Genomic DNA, 20,409 nt, shown 5'->3' with positions numbered 1-20,409 from the left:
TAAGTGACAGGACACAGGAAACTCTACCCCTACTACTCAGTAGGATTCCTGCCTAAGGAACAGGAACAGCCGCCCTCTGAAGGAAGTGCTCACAGAGACCCTCATCCAGCTTTCTGCACAGGTTTGCTACCAACGCTGACAGAGAATCCTGCACAGAGCAGGACAGGAGTTTTACTCTCCACTACTCCTCAGCTCCCTCTGCACAGAGCACAGGGTTATGCTCAGGCTTTGTGGGACATATTCTTCTTTGCATCAACTGAACTGAGGAATCTCCCCATGAAACCATCCAGCTCTTTAAAGAGGTGGGTAGTAGGCTGTGGACTATACTTCCCAGGAATGACTATCACCTTTGAGCTGTAAGTTGTTACCCAAAATCGCTGATGTAACCACAGTGCTGACTTCAAGCACTGCAGCTTGGATGAATTTCTCATGATTAACTGCCCCTCAAATTATTACTTCAAGCATCTCTGCTCTTCTGACAAGAGGATAATGCTGGTAAAGCCTGCAATAAGAAAAAGATGTAGAGATGAACAGAAGTGCTATCCTCTAGCTTTCCACTAGCAAGTCGATGCCAAGAATTACACCTTACACACAAGTCTAAATTTAAGCAACTGCCCATCAGCAGATAATCCACAATACTTCCCTTTCTTCCTCCCAAAATAGCTTCAGATCAAACATTCTGATCGGTTTTTATTGTATTTTTATTGTCTACACATTGAAAGACTGAAGTAAAAAGAAACCCAAACCTCTGGGATTAACAAAGCTGGTAACAAAACAACCTTCACTTCATTTTGGCAGCATAAGTAGAAAAAAAACACAAGGAAAAATCATGTGTTTTTTTCTATTACTTAAGAAGCTTTAAACACTATATCCACATTAATTCCCTTTCTTTCACATGTACCTTTATAAACAAAGGCTGTAGTCATTAACAACCCATGTCATTTTGCTTAACTCATGACAGATGATAATAAAAAAAGCCTTTGCTTCTGATATTTGTTCAAGACAACAGAGTATTTAAATTAAACATCAATCCTTAGGGTAATGCTACTATTTAAATACAATGGAATTTTTTTTACATAAATAGAGAAAATTGTAATAAAAAAGATATTTCACAAGCTACAATGTAAAATTGAAGCCGTATATCTGCATTCATCCATTTCCCTGATATTTCACCGTATTTTCTACGATTCCATAACTCAGACACTGAACAGCTAATTCAGTGTCCTTTCAAAATCTACAGAGCACATTTTTCACTTCTGTCTGGAAACTTTCCTGTAACCCTGGATACAGAACAATCCTTCATTACCTTTCAAAATCCATTTGTACTACAGAACATGTATATTACAATATTTATTTTTTTTACCTCTTTACTCAGAACAATGAGGCATCACCAGACGGATGAGATGGATACAAAACAGGGAGATGGCACACCACGATTCCCACGACAGCCTGTACAGGCTGCCTGTAAGGCACTGGGGTGTGTTTTTACACAGCATGCTCAATTTTTAAAACTATTCTTGGGGCAAAAAACTCTGGGTAAGTGTTATATATCAATAAGTTTGTGTTTGCTTTGTTTTGAAGCAGCAGCAGCAAGCTTTGCCTTTTTATAGTAAAACTTCTGTTTAATTATACTGCCTTTGAAACACCCTACTTCCCTAATACCAGCAAAAATTATTCTGACAAATATTCATTTACAAGAACTACAAAAAAGGTCCATTTCCTCTCAAGCCTAAATATGCAGATTAGCAATTATTTGCAGAAGAAATCCATTAACAGATGAATCTCCCTGTGGGAAACTGCAGTAAAATGGAAAGCCACACAATGAGCCCACCCAGAAATCTGCTGCAGCAGCACTGACAGCGACCAGCATTTCTAAAAACTAGTCACTTCACCTATATTTAGAAGTTTAAAAAAAATATAAAAGAAGTTTGAAAAGCTATCGTTTTTCTTAAAAGTTCAAAACACTTGAACCGTGCAATCAGTAAAATTAGTATTTCTCTTGAAAGTCTTACAGCAGAATTTCTTTTTGACAAGTCTTGGTATAGGAATTTCTGAGATAAGACTCGTGCATACTTTATTTTTTTCTTTCATTTGCTGCTTAAAGAAGGGCTCCAACCTCTGGAAAGCGTACATACTTTAATCATACTTTAAGCGTCATCTGATACAACAGCCAGCTGTTCAATTTATTTCATATCTAACTTTGAGCTACTAACGTTAGTTTCCCATTCTTCCTGCGGATTAAAACGGAAGGGTTTAAGCTATAGTCCTTCCCCCCCAGTCATACGATCTTCATCATTAGGAGGAATGGCAAAAAACACGTTAACATCTCATATACAATGTACATTCACTGTTTGAGGATATCAGAAAACATGACATACAGAAACAGCCCCTCTCCATAATACAAGGAGAAATGTATGCAAAGAATTTATTTAATTGAAAGGTAGTTACCACAATTTCTAGAGATTTAGAGTATTTCTCTTTGCCTGATCCACAGACTTAAACACTTCAGAACATTCCCTCTTCCTGTCCTTCTCCATTCTACATTTATTGCAGCCTTTTTTGCTTTTAATCCAAGAAAATTTGGCTTCACACAAACACAACTGCAACCGAAACTGCAGACACTACAGCTGAATTTAGGTCTCAAAATAATTCACACGTTAAATCTGGTAACTTGCTGGACTCCAACTCTTTCTTCAATGCCCAGTCTGACGCTCACTGCTGTACATGTTGATTTCTACAGCTACAAGACTTAGTCATTTCACTGTGACTATTTGCAACAGCCAGTCTTATGAGCATCTGCATCTGGTGTGATATTAAAAACTGTTTATAACCAAGGTGCAACTTTGGGGATACCTGTACGGCAGGCTTATAAAAATGCCTGATATGCTACCCCAAATATAACATCTAACCAAGGAACGTGAAAAACATGGGTTAGACAATAGAGGCAATGAATAATGAATGAATACAGGTGCATCTATTCTTTGTGATTTTTCCACGATTATAGATTTTTTGAGGATTGTACTGCAAAGCTTTCAAAATTTTTTTCCAGAATAGCTTTTAGCAAGTAAGCAAAACAGGAAAAGAATCGCTTTGAGAAGCGAACACAAGGTGGACACTTCAAAACATAATGAAGAAAAACAGAAGCAAAAAACAAATTCTTGTGAACTACCGGGATTAGCAGAACAGAAAGGATGATAAGCTGAAGCAGGAGGAAAATGTCCAGTTTTAAGAAATAGGCAAGTGATGAGATGAGTTGGTAGAACAACTAGACAAAGACGCAAGCAAGAATAAGAGCATTACTTACATTCTTTTGGAATGGGAAAGCTAGCGTAAGTACTTGTAAGGTTTAAGCCATAAACAATTTGAAAGTTTAGGACAAAAGTGTCACATACTTCAGCAATGTCATGAAAAGTAACTGTCAGGATTGGACCACATTTGTTCAAATGTTTCAGTGAGGTAGCGCTATTGCTTTTCAACAATCATCAATTTAAGAATCCATTCTTTAAGCCCGGTGAATAACTGTTCTCTTCTAAAAGCAGCCTATCAACTACATCACTTGAAAGAATTGGTTTAGACAAAGAGTATCTAAGATTTATGCTCCTTTACAGAATTCTGCAGAGTTGTATGCAAAGATTCGATATATTCATTTCGAGAGAATTTTATGATTAATTGCACACGGTAATAGTAGCTAAATTGTGCCTCTTGAATCATATACAAAACTAGTAAGTGGTTGAAATTTGGATCTCAATAATGGGATCTCTCATCTCCATTAATGTATAGGCTGATAGGCAATTCAAAGCTCAACTAGAGCGGAAGGGATTCAATTAGCATTATTGAGACATATGAATCAAGTTTTCCTGTGGAAACAACTGCATACACAAATCAGTCTCAGTCCACAGTGAAACGCTGGGATGCTGAGGAAAACACGAGGTACATCTTCACTGGCAGTTTAGATGGCTCTCTTGGTCACTGGAGTCCTGCTCCATTCGTGGTCCAAAGCAAACATCAGCTAGATCACTTACCAGCTCCCTTCTAAAAAGTTAAGCAGTTTTCTCCAAGACAAAGGCAGTTCACAAGGTTACTTGTCATTAACTCTGGTGTAAACAAACTCCAGACAAACACTATTTCCGCTATCACTTAGACACTCTCTGTGGGTCACAGGCAGCCGTAAGAAAGAAAAAATCAGGAGAAAACTTAAATTTCAAGCACAATCATATTAAAAACAGACACTTTGGTTTACTTACTGACCTCATATGCCTGTACAGTTCGTTCTTACTGACTATAGCGCATCATTCTCAAATTACTGTTACCAGCATGTTAATAAATTGTTAGATAAATAATTGTTGTCCTGTGACATTAAACAAGTATTATATTAACTGAGGTATTTCCTGGTTATCACCTCTATTACACAAAATAGACATAAATTGTATTTCCTGTTTGTATATTCTATTCCAAAAATATTTTTCTGAAATTTAAGGAATATCTAAGAGTTAAGCAAACCTTCCACGTATTTCAACTCCTGTACATCTTGATTTGTTATTTTACTACCACAAAACACTTCAGTTCATTTGAGGATGGGATTAGTTCCATCTGAATCAAACCAAACAAGACCCATGCAAAGGGACCACAGCAATGGTCTAGACAGCACAGGCACATTTAGTATTTACCAAAAATCTTATACTTTGTAGCAGATGCAAGTAGCAGATAGGAGAATTAGGAAGCCAAAAGACAGAATGAAGTCAATTTCATTTACCCTCCTAATGTTTTTAATAGTTACTTTATGCTAGCAACCACTAAGTTGCTAAAAGAAACACGTCCTTCAATTAGCAGAAGGGAGAAAACAGCATATAATGATTTCAGAAAAATAGTCAACAATGGAACAATTAAGGGGACACAGTAAAAAGCCAGTCCACAAGGAAAAGTGCAATGATTTTCACTACCTTGGAGGTATCTATTCTGCATAGGGGAATGAGGTCTCTGACACAGAATCACACATGCAAAGTTGCTTCCCTTGATTTTATTTCTCTCAGTCCAAATGCCACTATTTTCTTAGGAGAACTGTTCCTTAGACAACCGTACAGCAAAATATTAAGAAATGAAGACCAGCTTCTTCTCTGCAAAACTCTCACAGCAAAACTTTCATGTGGGAGATTCAGAGGACAAAGTCACTGTAATCACGTTTTACATTATGGTGCCAAAGTTATTACCTTACTAACCTTGTATGTGCATATTATAAAAATCATCCATTTATGTTACAGTGAATTACTTTAAGTTAACACTGGGAACACAACACCTGAAATGAATTTCAAGTGACAAGACCATCATTAATCATACCTTTTCAACATTAATGCCACTACATAAAGCCTTCTGCTTCACTGCCTGAAAACGTACGTGTTTTAGGAAGAAAATGTTTTGCAGGTGGTGTTACAGTGGCCTAAAGAACCTGCTAAGTCCCAGATTAGCAGGTTCTTTGAACATCCTGCATACATCAACCAAAATTGTGTATTTGACTGATGTTTAATTTTAAAGGACAAATCACCAGGAATTATTAGTAAAACTAAAAGCAACTTACTTGATCAATATTTCTAACAATTTTGAAGATTACATCCTAAGCAGGGAAATGAATAAATGAAAAAAAAAATAGATAAAAATTAGAGAAAGCCGGTGATGTCTTCTTTTTGCAAAAAGGAAAAATTGATTTGTAGACATTTGATCAGATTAACAAGGTCACACCGCAAGGTAAAAAGAGCGTGCTCTTATCAAGTTAGGAGGAAAACATGCTATCAAGATTATACATATCACAACTGGAATCTTGAATTCTCACAGTTTATTTTTAGTCAATAGTTTAATTTGCATAAAGTTAGATCATATGTGATGTTCTGTCGAAGTATTTTCACAAAAGCAACTTACTGCAATAGACTTACAATAATACAAAGACCACCCAAGCTATACCTTCAAATGATACACTCAAGATGGGGAAAAGGGCATGGGTTTAAACACAAGTATGGGATTCCACTGAAAAATTGCCATCAGGCAATGATTGTAAAGCTCAGTTATTGCTACCAAAGATAATTACAAGTCTTTGTAAAGTAAACTCTTCAAACCCACAATGAAATCATTCATGTTAAACAGGAATATTTACATTTTCAAGCATTTGCTTATAGCTTAACAATGTAACATTTAACAAGCACTAAAACTTAAAGACAAAACATTCTCTGAGCTGTAACGCTCATTATGATAAAAATTACATTATGATTCACTCTAGTTCAGGCAAACATCTGCCATGAGCAGAAGCATCCCAGTCAAAATCAGGTTTTACAGTATCTATTATCCCCATCTCTGGAATTTACCAAAGAACTGCTTCAGTAGAGGAGTCAACAAAACAAGGAAGCTAAACTAACACTACTGTGTGTGCTGGAACCAGAGTGCCGAGCCTCCTTTCCTCTAGTAGCCAACCTCAGCAGGCCTACAAGGCCAGGGACTGAAACCTTCAGTTGTGGTGGGCTCTCCTCAGCTATGGTCCAGCCGCCACCCAGCCACTCCTCACTCCCCCTCCTCACCAGGACAGGGGAGACAACAGGATGATAGGGCGCTTCTTTGCTGTGAGGGTGACAGAGCACTGGAACAGGTTGCCCACAGAGGCTGTGGAGTTTCCTTCTCTGGAGATATTCCAAACCCTCCTGGATGCCATCCTGCGCCATGTGCTATAAGTGATCCTGCTCGGCAGGGGGGTTGGACTAGATGATCTTCAGAGGAACCTTTCAACCTCGGCTGTTCTGTGATTTTGTGAAAAGGCTCGTGGGTTAGGTCAAAGACAGGGAAATCGCTTAGCGATAAGCAATACGGGCGAAACAGACTTGACTTGGGGAAAATTAATTTACTGCTAATTAAAAATGACTCACGTAGGAAAACGAAGACAGGCCTTAAACCTTTTCTCCCCTCTCTTTTGAGATGGGCTTCACTCCTTCAGTCCAGACTCCTGCACAGGCAGTGCTGGGAAGGCTATGGTCAGTACAGACCAGCTCCTCTCCCGCTGCTCCCACCCTGTCACATTTTAACCTTGCTCTGGCACGGGCTCTCTCCCACCGGCCACAGTTGCTTCAGGAATAATATTTTTAAAAAGTAATCATTACAGCATGGGCTCTCCACCAGCTGTAGTTCCTTCAGGGAATATCCCCGTGCTCCAGAGCGTGGTCCTCCATAGGTGCCACGAGTATCTGCTGCAGTGTCACAAAGCTCATCCTCTGACCTTGGTATTCCCTCTCTCTTCTGTTCTCGTGCCTTTTGGTTCCCTTGTAACCTTCCTTAAATACATTCCCCAGAGGTGCTGCCATTTTGGCTGCCGTACCCTGTGGTGGGGCCATTGGAGCCAGCTGGAACCAGCTGGGGCCAGCACGGGGCAGCCCCGGCCTCTCCTCACAGAGGCGGCCCTGCAGCTCCCCGCTTCCAGCACCATGACACACACGCCCAACTCACAGCTTTAGTCAAGACTACTTGTGTTCTTTTCAAATAAAAGAGCATTTTACATGCTCAATCTAACACCGTAATCTATATAAAGGATCCTGTTCAATCACATACGTAGACAGTCTATACCTGACACTAAGCGGTACTATTAAAAGGGTAGTTCAAAAAAACTAAATGCATCTTTAAAGATTATGTCAGTCCTGGGGATGAGACATGACAAGGACGAGGGAGCTCACATTGAACACTGCAACACTTTCATCAGATGGGAGACACCCGTCCACCCGTACAGCCATTTTGGTTAACCACACGAGACTGCAGTTGTGAAGGCGAACTTGCCCAACATAAATTCCAGTACAAACAAGTCAGACAACTGCTAAAGCAGTATTAAGTCAAATTCTAATTTGTTTGATTCAAGAAAGCAGAATTTAAAACAGCTATCCTCAAAAAAGATCCAGCACTGCTAATAATTTCAGAGCCTAAGTTCTCTGCATCACTACAACTGAAATTAAAATCAAAACACAACATAGTATTATTACTGCAGAAACATTTGTGTATCAGCATAAACCCAGTGAAATCTTCATGAATAAAACATAATGCAATCTGAATTAATAAAAGTTTGCTCTAAGTTATAAAACAAATGTAGAGCTAATATTACAACTTAGAGGAACAACAAAATATTTAGGCTTTCTACTGTTTAATCATCATTAATGGGACAAAGGCAATCATTTACCAACGAATGGGTCAGAAAAAAAATACAGAAAGAAGGGCCTTGCAGTATTGATTTTGCACATATAATGAACTTCAGTTGCATTTGCAACCATCAAGAAGGCTTGAATAGTATTAATTCCCCCTATTAATAAGCCTCAAAGAACAGAGGCATACTCAAGATGTTAAACTTATTTTTAACAGGATGAAACAACACGACTGCTTCGTGGAGTTGACTAGTAAGCAACTGAAGCACAACTGTAACCAAAATGAATTTGTGCCAATATAAAACCTTTTTGAAAGTACATATTGTGAGTTATTTACTATTCTCTCAAACATCAGTACCGACACAATTCATTCCTTCTGTTCACCCAGATGATATTCCCCTTCCCTGAGAAGCCTGGCTAGAACCACTCCGTAACACGCAGGTAGGCAGTGGCGTCAGCCTGCACCACAGTGGGCAACATAGTAAGGCTAGGCCACCACTCCAACCATTCAGTGCTTTGGTGAGCTACAACTAGTAGCTCTAGCACTCGAAGGCCTTAGAGTATAACAGCTTCAGAGCACCTTAGAGAAGACAGGGCAGGACTTCATCATCAAATAATTGCTGTATATACCTCCTTCCAAAAATGTATGCGTGTAACTCCTCGGGGGTAGCACCAGAGAACCTCCTGGTTCCAAAACATGCATCACAGTACATATAATCAGTAACACCTTTCAAACGACCAAAACTTAAAAAACCATGCTTCTTTAGCATTTAAGAACTGAATGGCTAATGAGAACCATAAGCACAAAAAGATTCCTCAAAACTACATACCTGAAAGACCATCTTTCCACTACCTATATTGAGGGCATTTTCTCCCTTAGAAGCTTGTAACAGACAGTCCAAAAGCCTAGGAGGCAAACTACCACATAGAAGATAGAATATTTAGCCTTATTTTTTGATGTTACCCAGTGAAGGCAAATGCCGTCTTTAGAAATAGCATCTGAGTCTAATTTGGATTATCGCATCATTAAGGTCTTTAATTATCAAATTCTAATAAAACGGGGATTGTCTATAAGAAAGTTCTGAGAACAAAGCATAAATAACCAGATCATGCAAAAAATACTAAAACAGACTCCTAAATGCATAAACAATTATGCTCACCACAGCACTATTATCGAATCCATTCATTAACAGACAGATTAAATGACAAATCAGTGATGCTGTTTAGGACTACCACTTCTTAGCTAAGTCTAGCCTTTATGCACAACTTCTGTACAAAGTCATGAAGAGCTCCATACAATCACAGAGCCTGAATGCAGCATGTTCCTTGATTTTCTTTGCAGCACCAGACATACAAACACACCCATGTGCTACAAAAGCACTGCTATGCAATACTAAACCAGCTATATACGCAGAACTTAAGCCCAGACCAAATAATATTTCAACAACTACTTTTCACAAACGGTACTAAAAGTTTGTGACTGTCATAACTTCAATAGAAATGCATCTCCTCACTTCGGGTAATGCTGAACAAGAAAGGTGCTTTACTAAAGATTATCCTCTTAATTCCTTTGTTGTCGAACAGCAACTACCATCACCTTTATATAAAAAAGACCCTTTATGCACACTTTTCTTTAATGGTATATTCTTATATTTTCACTGAAATGTTTTTTTTTTTTAAACCATAGCATTGCACAAAGCATATGATATTGCAGAAAACAACTTCCAATTATAAGTTAGAGAGAAATGTATGCTTACATGAAAATAGTGTAGCCCCAAAATCTGAAACAGTAATACTTAGAATTTTATGTGGGTGTAATTGATCTGTTATAGTTTTGTTCCACTGAAAACGACACTAATTATCCAGCTACCAAATTTATACTCCTGTTGTATATCAAACACTCCTGTTTAATATGACAGAATAACGTTAGATTGACACCTGTAGAACACATTGGATATTTGGCCTTCATTTCCATAAGACTCAAATAATATCCCTAGCATCCCTCACCAGTGCACTGTGCAGGTTAAAATTTGCTGGAACAGTTCATTCAATGTGCTTTCACAAACTCAATTAGCAATCAGAAGCCCATAACTTCAATCAGTTTTGGAATAGGACAGGAATCACTAATCTATTATTTCTTATTCTGAAAATATGGGGAATGGTAATAAAAAAAATCTTACATCGTAAAACAAAAAATTAATGCAAGCCTGAAATAATGCAATAACTTAAAACGTACCAGTTCTATAGAAGATAATTTTCCACACCCATGAGAATGTTAATATTTCTAAACTATGATTATGGGGGATAAGAAAGAAGTAGTTCTTTACAATAAAGCCGCTATTGGCTCTAATGAGTTAATCTGGATTAAATGAATCCCATATAAAATGGCCTGGAAAATCAAAGGCTCATGCGGAAATCTCATCAATGAGATGATAAAAACCTGAAGGGAAAAAAATGTCCTATTTTTTGTTTCAACAAAAAATGTTGCAAAATCTCATGGAAAACACTGATACAAAGAGAAAGTTGTTACTGGGCTAACATTTTGAGTTAAAAGTCACGTTACTCTTATGTAGGAAATAATTTTAAAATCCTCTATTTGAAAATTCTTTACAATTAACATTGTAGGTATGATAAATTCCATTTAAAATTAAGAAACTCTCAGCTTATTCTCTCAGTTTATTAATGAAGGGCTTTTTTTTGTTTTGTTTTGATCTGTAAGCACTTTTGATAGAGTTTGGTAAAACCAAATTGATGTGTTTTAAATCCAAATGGCTACTGTTCAAGAGTGTCATTAAACAATGCAACAAAATTTGTAAAATCAGACTTACCGCCAGTGCTTTAGATAACTTTTGTCTGTAGTTATTCAAAACAATAGCATCAATGTCCTTAAGAGGCACAAACGCAAAGCCATCTTTAATAAACACTCTTCTGGCTCTGAATAGATCAACAGCATCTGAAAGTCCAACCTGAGAAAGTGAAAAAAAACCACTGTAGAATAGCAAAAATAGTGCAGTAACAATTATTACAACCCCAGGATTCAAGACGGACCAGTACAGCTTTAAGTCATTCTGTGTCTTTTAACAAAGCTCTAGGCAAAACACAAAGATTTTGAAAACAAATGTTAATTTTTGGTGGAAAAATATTATTTGCTTACAGAAAGTCATACAACTAGGCAATACAAGCTACCTTAAAATTTGTATCTACAACTAGCAGCCTGAGATGAAGTTCAGCAAAGCCAAACGCAAGTTCCCGCATCTGGGAAATCCCCAGTGTCAGCACAGGCTAGGTGTAGATGTGGTGCTTAGGGACATGGTTTAGCGGTTGACTTGGTAGTGCTAGGATTACAATTGGACTTGATTGTTTGAGGTCTTTTCTAACCTAAACAATTCTATTATCATTTAACTTTCCATCACTTCTTTCTTCTCACTCGCTTCCATAAAGTATTTCACACTAATACCAGATTAAACCTAGTTTCAGTAACGGATATTTGAGAATGTCTCCATCCTGACAGTCTGTCAGCCAGTTAAGTCAAGTGATTTGTCCGGGACACGATAAAACAGAAGACCTTTTTTGTGAAAAAAGACAGGGGATGACAGAAGATGTTAATGGTAGTCTGAAGCTCCCTTCATTCTCCCTCTACCCTCATGCTGACGTGAGAAAGAACTCTCATTAGTCTCAGTTAATTTAGACATTTTGATTTATTGTTCATAACAATACCGTATAACCTTAAAATAAGTAACTCCAAGTTTTAAAGAGAAAGAATGAATGTAAGTTAGTGGCACTTAGAAATTTCTACTTACCTTATAGAACATTTGTTCTTTTACTTTAGTCATAGTGAAGCCAGGGGTTGATGTAGACAGTTCATTTGCCAATTCATTTTTCAGATCTTCACTAATCTAAAATAAAAAGCTTCTTTTAAAACCGCTGAAATACTTCAAAAATACTTTTTTTTTTTAAAATGAGCTAAAAGATGACTTGATCTGTAAATATATCATCTTTTCAATTGACAAAAGAACAATTACATATTCAACAAGTGATCTCTAATAATTAAGTATAAACCAGCAAAACACTAGTGATCAATTGTGTGAAATACATTCCTTCTAAAGTAGTAAAACAGACTTCAAAATATAATACTATAATAATACTTTATACATTAACACAAGTATAAAAAAACATGCTTTTCAAAAATTGGCCTCTTCAAAATCAGCCTCTGTGAGGATCCCTGCTTATATCTAGATTTACTGCATTCACTAAAACAAAGCATGGTAACCAAATGGCAACTGGAAAGACAAAGTTGTTGTTTTACAATTCCAAACAATTTTGTTAGATTTTTTAAAATATTAATATCAGGTCATTTTCAAAAACATTTTTAAAAGATCATCTTATACGTATGGATTTTTTTCTTCAAGATGAGAACAATTGGACATTTATTGTTCACCATGTGTTAGTGCTTTCACAACTTTAGAGAATTAAGCAGCAATACTCTAATTTAACTTCTTTAAGTACCTACACAAAATTTCTAACTTGAAAAGAAAAATCATGAAAAATATTACATTTCCTAACACAGTAATTTATTGAATATGAATATGCAAATACATACATATACAAATACATATATACTATGCTCTTAACTACTTAATAACATGGGTTTTGAATAGCACCAAATACAGGAGAAAAGCCACACTTAAAATTAGAATATTTTAACAATTCTACTATTCCATCCATCCATAATGCGATCAGCAAGATAGAAGAATGTAACTTGGAAGGCAGAGGAAATACACAGTAGCATTATATTTCTGCATATGAAAGTCTAATAGTCAGGGAAAAAAAAGAGCCTGTAAGTAAATCACTTTTCTTTAACAAAGTAGCTGTACCAAAACAATTGATTGAGTTTCTAGAAACAGTGAAGGAAAACAGTCTACAAAAACACTCTCATTAATGATCTGATTTTTGTTAGTCTTTGAGAAGAACAATTCCAGCTTTTAAAGCACAACACCCTGAAAATATATACAAACATCACTTAGTACTACCAAAATATTTCTTCTACTTTTAAACGACGTATTTCTTGGGTAAATCTAATTATCTTGTATCAGTCTAAGTCACCATATCGGCCTGCAAGCTTTCACCCATTATAGACCGAAGTTCCAGAGCAGTGATTTCCATTTTTCAAACCTAACAGTTCTGTGATTTCTAAATATATGGTACACTTGAAGATAGAAATTGCTTGAGAGCTCAGTCTACCATGTCATTCCAAACCCATAGTAAAACAGTCTTTGAAAAAAAGCAGGACAACAGATTGCATCTTCCAGGGTAGTCTCATGGGAGAGGAGGGGCAGCCAGGCCGAGAAAGTTTTGTTTGGCTGGTTGGGGTTTCTTTGTCTGTGGTGGTTTGGTTTTGTTTGTTTAAATAGAAAGCCATTAAAACACAGCCCAGTGACTATTTTTATAGACAGGATTGCAAGTTGGGGTAAGATTGAAAACAGGGAAAGGCAAGGATTGCTTGCTTTTGCTTTTTGAAACAATTGATTAGTTGATTTTAATCCACAAAACCAGCTTACTCCGTATTACCTTAAATTTTAATTTTTAATATACTCCTAAAATAATTATACTGACTCCAAACTTCATGAGTTGTCTCAATCCTTCTTTATCTGTAATCAACTGTCTAAAATTTGTGCAGATGTAAATCCCAGTGATTGCACATTTTCTTGCATCTTACCATTTAAAAGAAATTAATACTGTTGGGTAAAAGTGATGCTGGTGAAAGCTCCAGAAGAAAACTGGTTAATAGGCCATGACTAAAGTCTTGGATAAGTTTGTGGACAGGGCTGTCAATAAATACAACTAGTTTTTTATAGTTTTTAAACACTAATAAGTATTATTATAAAACAAATATTTATTTTAACAGTAAATAATACTTATGAAGCTGTTAAATAATTCACTTCTCACAGCCTCAAGTATCTTGTAGGTTAGGAAAACCATTTCAGTATTCTACAGCAACCCTACAAACACTCTACCTCCCTTTTTGACCAAATTCCCATTGCTCTCCTTTTTTCAGCTAATGGAGAGCAGAAGAGGAAACAAGGATATCCTTAGCCCTTAACTAAAGCTGGGTGAAAACTCCAGAACATACTAATGGCAGTTAAAACATTAAAAACTCGCTTCCCTAAAGAGTGGAACATTAAAAATAACCTTGCATAGGCATTAAGGACTTCACTTTTTTAAAAAACATAAAACTATTTAAAATTGATTGAAGTTGTAATGCAATAAAAATAACTACCATATTATAGTCTAAAATGTAGGTAATACATACACATCCATACACGGAGTATCATGAAACATGTATCCTATTTTTTCTTGGTTCATGCAGGCTGGAAAAGCTTTTCTCTCTTTTAAAGCAACACTACGCTTTGTACATTCAGTAATTCTGTAGCTAAAATGCCACCTGCATTAATACATTCCAGTAATCATTAAAAAATTAAGATGGTTAAACACAGCTTTTAGGATTCTAATCAAGATCAGAAAGATAAACAGACTGCTTAACTTTTGACAGCACTCAAAGATGTTTACAGACAAAATACTGTGATGTTCCAGAGATAAAAGAAGATCAACAGAAGTCTTCTGAGGGTGGCACAAAAAAAAGAAAAAGGCATTAGCAAGCAGAACTGGGCAGACTTTACCGAGCAATTCTGAATTTTAAATTACACAAAGTACCCAAGCTGACCCAAGAGCAAAGCACAAAGGGCTTGTTCTCCTCCCCACAGCCGTGCAGCTCTGCCCTCTCCTCGCTCTGCCTCCGGCACCCAGCTCGCCCTCGACACGGACCTGATGCAACCTGTGTACCCACAGAAAACACCTCACAAGCTTTGCCTGCCTAGCTCATTGCCAGTTTCTTAACCTGAAACTGCTTATTACCAAGACTGCCCAAGGCAAAAGCAAGAACAGTAACGCTAGGAGAAGGCTTTTCCCTTTTCAGTGACAGCAGGTCACATACTGTAGCTTGAAACAGTCCAGCAATTCATCGCAAGTCTTTGAGACTTAGAAAAATGAGAAAAGTCAAGACATAAAACAAAAAAAGGCAGCGAAGGAAGGAAGGAAGAGATGATGATGGACACGTTGCATTGCTTCCAGTTTTCTTGCTTACTATATACAGTTTATTCTTTGATTTTGATCACAGAATTATCCTGGAAACACAGACATAGAAACTCAGATCGAAAGATGAATTATTTAAGATGTAGAACTTGGTTAGACAAACTTTAGCAGTGAGGTTATCAAAAAAAACAACCTTCAAATAAATCTGATATCCCTACTGTTTTAATGAAGGGATAAAGATGCATTCACCATTATACTACTGTACATACACTTCTTATCTCTGCTGTTACTACATCTCCCAGGAGAGAACAAAAACTTCTCTTCCTTTTCCAGGTCTCAGCCCCAGGTATTTACAGGCACATGTCACTGGTGTCCGTAGAGAGGGCAAGTTTTAAAGCTCGCTTTTAGTTACTGAGCAGGTAGTACTTAAATAGCGTAATACCCTTCTCAAAAAGTGATGGTGTCAGTCTCTCAGTATTACTATACTGCAATTTTAAGTGTCAAAAAGACAAAATCTTTCTTAGTCAATCTTTTCCATTAGCGCACAGCACTGTACAAAGTAAGCTACAACTGGAATACAACAAAATTAGCTTAGATACTGTTAAATTTAAGTTTAAAGTGTATTCAACTAGTTAATTAATTATGACTATGGAAGGTAATCATGCCCAGATGTCCTACCAATGAAGAGCATGAAAAGCCTGTAATAAAACACTCCAGAGGCTCCCAAATCTGTTGGCCAATCTCACAACAAGGTTTCTTAAGAGACAAAGTCCATTTTGGCCAGGCATGGATGAAGTGAGAAGAAACTTCTATTTCCTATGGTACTCGAACTTACTATTTTAGCTCCAGTTCGGTTGCCGGCATCTGTATAAACATAAAGGGCTGCACTTAGCATTATTATGTACTCTTATACATGCATGCAGTTTTATTTATTTTAAAGACAAGAGTGGGCATGGAAAGACATTTTATGGATCCTTCTCAACTATGAAGATCCTTCTACAGATCCTTCTCCTTGTTCAATCCATCGTTATTCATGGTTACCATGATCAGAGAAACCCAGTGACACAGGTCCAGCTTCCCACATTCCTGACAAACATTTGACTGCCTCCCTGAAAATGAAAGCTAAATAAAACAATTACTTCAGGTTGCACATGACTGAAGAGCTAAGGGAAGATCCTTATAGAATCACAGAATGGCCTGGGTTGGAAGGGACCTCAAAGATCACCTAGTTCCAACCCCCCTGCCCTGGTCAGGGATGCCACCCACTAGATCAGGTTGCTCAGGGCCCCATCCAGCCTGGCCTTGAACGCCTCCAGGGATGGGGCACCCACAGCTTCTCTGGGCAACCTGTGCCAGTGCCTCACCACCCTCTGAGGGAAGAATTTCCTTCTAACCTCTAATGTAAATCTCCCCTCTTTTAGTTAAAAACTTACGTTTAAAACTTAAGTTTAGTTTAAAACTTATGAGAAATATGGCAACAGGTTCTCCTCCATTTACAAATGAGAAAGCTACCGTCAGACTAATTTTACAGAAACTTGTTAACAAATGTTTATCTAGATTTAATCACTGGATTAGCAGGGAAGAGTATTTCCGTGTTTGAAGAGGGTTTTATGAAGCTTTTATCCAAAACACCAGTGAGTAAGTCATACTTTTAGCTTAATTACATACTGCCCAAATTATCCTATCAGCTTTCACGCAGCTGTATCAAAGAACAAAATAAACATTTCCGAATTTACTGCATTCACTGCTATGTGATGAATAAATTCATTTTGGAATCATTCTTAACCTCAACCACTGCAAAAAAAAAAAATGACAGCTTGACACTCCAAAGCCTTTACTTTCTTCTTAAGTAACATATGGATACCATTTGGGGAGGGGGGAGACCACCCACTATTGATTTCCCAATTTTCTCTTCCTTTATGGCAAAACAGAAGGATCAAAATATTTATAGGAAGAGAGAGAACACTTTATGAGATCCTCCTCCTTGTCTACAGTAAGTTCCTTCCAATAAAATCCAAAATTGCCAGTTGCTAAAAACTGAGGATCTACAAGGATCAGGTTAGGACTTGCTATTTTTTCATTTCCAAGCCATTAGATAATGGTAGTCTACCGTCACCTGGACAACCACAGAGTGCTAGAGCACATTAGCACACAACTGGTGCCCGTTCCCCTTCCACCTCTTCTGCCATAAGCTGAAGAACATTGTGTAGAAGACACCTATTCTGCCCCGCATTTCTGGCACAGCTGCCATTTCACGTCACTTCAGGAAGCCAGGCTTGCAGCAGAACACAAGACAGCTCAGGATTCAAACTGTACTCCGAATGCTGTCTAGTTGTTTTCAGCTAGATTAAGTGGAAGAATGCTTTTATTCATTATCTCATTTTTATAGCAGCCTTTTTTGCTATTTTTATTTCCAAGCACATAACTTTCTCAAAGCAGGAAAAGACCGTATTTCAAAGCAAAAAGTGTGCACCGTATCCAGTACAGAAGAACTCAACCTTAAGTAAGATCTTAGGAGTCTACTGTAACTGAAATGATGAACTGCACAAAGCTATTTAATAAGAATCACAGTCCACTAAAAGAGGCATAAGTAACTTAGCTGTGTAGTTTGTGTTTTAGCTTGACTTTAATTAGTTTCATGAGTCAATTTTAAGCAATAAAAGCTAACTTATAAGGGTCCGTTTAGATCTCTGCAGATAATCAGCATCTGTTTCTAATCAAACTTAGATGATTACCAAATTAAAACTTTTAATTAGCATTTTGCATAATTTACTTAAACTGTTATTCATATGTTTACGAAGGTGAAAAGGGACGTCCCCAGCAGCTATATATTCTTCAATCACATTTATTCCTTATTTAATTCCACAATTCTACAGTACATCACCAACACCATATGTGCAAATAAATACATGCAACTAGAAATACTGCAGCAAAATGCTTGTTTAGTTGTGGAGAAGCTAAGCCGTGCTTATCGTTCAAGGGATCATTAAAGAAGCGTGAAGACCTCTCCTCATCCATCCTGTCAATACAAAAATAGTGGCAAGTGCATGTTCTGCCCTCCTTCCATTCAAGAATCCTGCCTCTTAGATTTACGAGGTGTGTTTATACTCACCGGTGAATTAAGCTTTATTAAAAACGTCTATAAGAGAATACTACAATTAGCTTTAAGTCTAAACATGACAATTTTAATCAATGTTTACCCCATCTCCCCAACCTTTATAACGTTAACTCACTAAAAAACTCAAGCTGCTTTGCAGTCAACCCAATTATTTTAAGATGAGCTGGGAATAAGGCATACAGCCAGTCAGTAAGACTGCTTTGGAAAAACCACTGCTTCGCTATTACTTTGCGAACAGAGCTGCCAGTCTGACTTCCAAACCTAGGACTGCAGTAGAGCAGACAGAGTACCACCAGCTGGTTGAACTGGCTCGATTCCCCCGCTGCTAACAGTGCTGAGGAAGGAGGGAGGGAGGTCTCCTGGGGATTTTCTTCCCCTAAAACATGACTACAGTCAATTACAGGAGGTAGCCATTGGCTTAGAGATCAGTGCATTTTTCTCTCTATCAGGGCCAAGAACCAATTTTTGTCTGTGACAAAGAAGCCATTGGTTTTCACTTGATTTAAGTCGAATCCATCTTCTGAACCTCAAATGATCAAACAGAAATTACTTCATTTGAAAGGAGGTACTTGAGGATGAAAAGTAACCCGTTACATTTTTTGAAGTGCTCATAGCGTATGTTTCACTGCCTTAGCAAACTCCAGCACTTCAACCATCCTTAAGCTTTTCCACATACAATTTTGTTTCTATTACGACTTTAAGCATGGCACAGCACATATACTTTTAGCTTACAACGACAATAAGGCACTGTTCCCCACTCGGCCATGCATTTTTTCTGACCTTTGCTATCACCTGTACGACAAGTATTGTTGGTTTTCACACAAATGGAAAAATGCAAGATCCAAGTAGCAGGAAACGAAGATAAAATTCAGGACCATTTCCTTCACAAGCACAAACTGCAGCCTACTTGGACACAGTTACTGTTTTAGCTTGACATGTTTCCATACCATAAATAGAGGCTTTAGACAGTTTCTACTTTTAAGCAATCCTCCCCATTCTGTTTGGGAACAGAAGAAATGTTATTTGAAGCCTCTGAAATGCAAAGCTATAATAAACCCAAAGAGCAGAACGTTATGGTTTATACACCTGGCACCAAAATGACTAATTACAGCCATGACCTTTCAGTGGACAGACACAATATTGAGTATTTTCTTTCACCTGTATCTGTACTTGAGGACACAAACTAGTCCCATTCTCATTAATCCAAATCTGACTTCAGGATCTTCCGTACCTTCTAAAAAAGGCAACCATTAAACATTTTTCCAAGAAGCTACACTACAAATATTTATCCATCTGCCCCACTACTGAGATAAATGCTTTTTGAAGAAAGCATAACAGTAATAATCAGAAAGTCTCTCACAGGAATGCTGTGATCATAAAAATGGAAATTAAAGAAGTTTAATTTCTACCGATTAAAGCTGCTAAAAAAAGCACTTTAACTTCAACATCAAAGAAGTGCAATAGCAAAAAAAATTAGCTCCACTAATGCATTTTGCTCTTTCCTTTTATTTTGCAGTTCTTATTCTTTCCTCTCAAATGCTAGCGGATGCACTACAGAGCATGGGCTCCCCCAACTGACTGTTCCCACCTGCTGTTCCTTCCCCATTGCTATGATACAAAGCATTTTGTTAAAACAATGTATTTCATAACAGCAATAAAAAATAGTTATTTCTGGGAAACTGCCAGTTGTGGTAAAATTAAAGCATTTATCCTAGAAGTTATAAAAAAAAGACATAACACTTTTTTAGATTTCAAGAGGCTTTTCAGAGGTAAAGGAGTTCTCAGATGATTTAAACAGGATCTTTCATGCTGTATGGAGAAGCAACAGCAACAGAGAAAAACGTATCTGAGAAGAAAGCACGCTTTGAAGTTTATCTTTCTGCACTGTGCAGAACAAATAATACAAAACAGAAACATTACAGGGAATCTAAATTCAATTACACATCATCCTTATACAGCAGATATACATGATTATAATTCTTAATTTTCGTTTCTTGTGGAAGCGACAACAAGGAACTACGTCTGTTTCAAGGAGCTAACAGTCTG

The 20,409-nt window shown here is 37.3% G+C and overlaps 1 protein-coding gene across 4 annotated transcripts in view; it reads right to left on the bottom strand.

The window, feature by feature from the left end:
* PRIM2 (DNA primase subunit 2) overlaps positions 1-20,409 on the bottom strand; it is a 109,217-nt gene that overhangs the window by 75,014 nt on the left and 13,794 nt on the right. For all 4 annotated transcript variants that reach the window (XM_040554261.1, XM_040554257.1, XM_040554258.1 and 1 more), the window contains 2 exons: positions 11,957-12,052; positions 10,985-11,122 (listed from right to left, as the gene is read on the bottom strand). In XM_040554261.1, coding sequence (XP_040410195.1) covers positions 10,985-11,122; positions 11,957-12,052 — 234 coding nt within the window. The remainder of the gene's footprint in view (positions 1-10,984; positions 11,123-11,956; positions 12,053-20,409) is intronic.

This window comes from Cygnus olor, chromosome 3 (genome assembly GCF_009769625.2).
Source record: "Cygnus olor isolate bCygOlo1 chromosome 3, bCygOlo1.pri.v2, whole genome shotgun sequence".
Classification (NCBI taxonomy): Eukaryota; Metazoa; Chordata; class Aves; order Anseriformes; family Anatidae; genus Cygnus; species Cygnus olor.
Note: the sequence above shows the minus strand (reverse complement) of the source record. Positions and strands in the feature narration are given on the sequence as shown.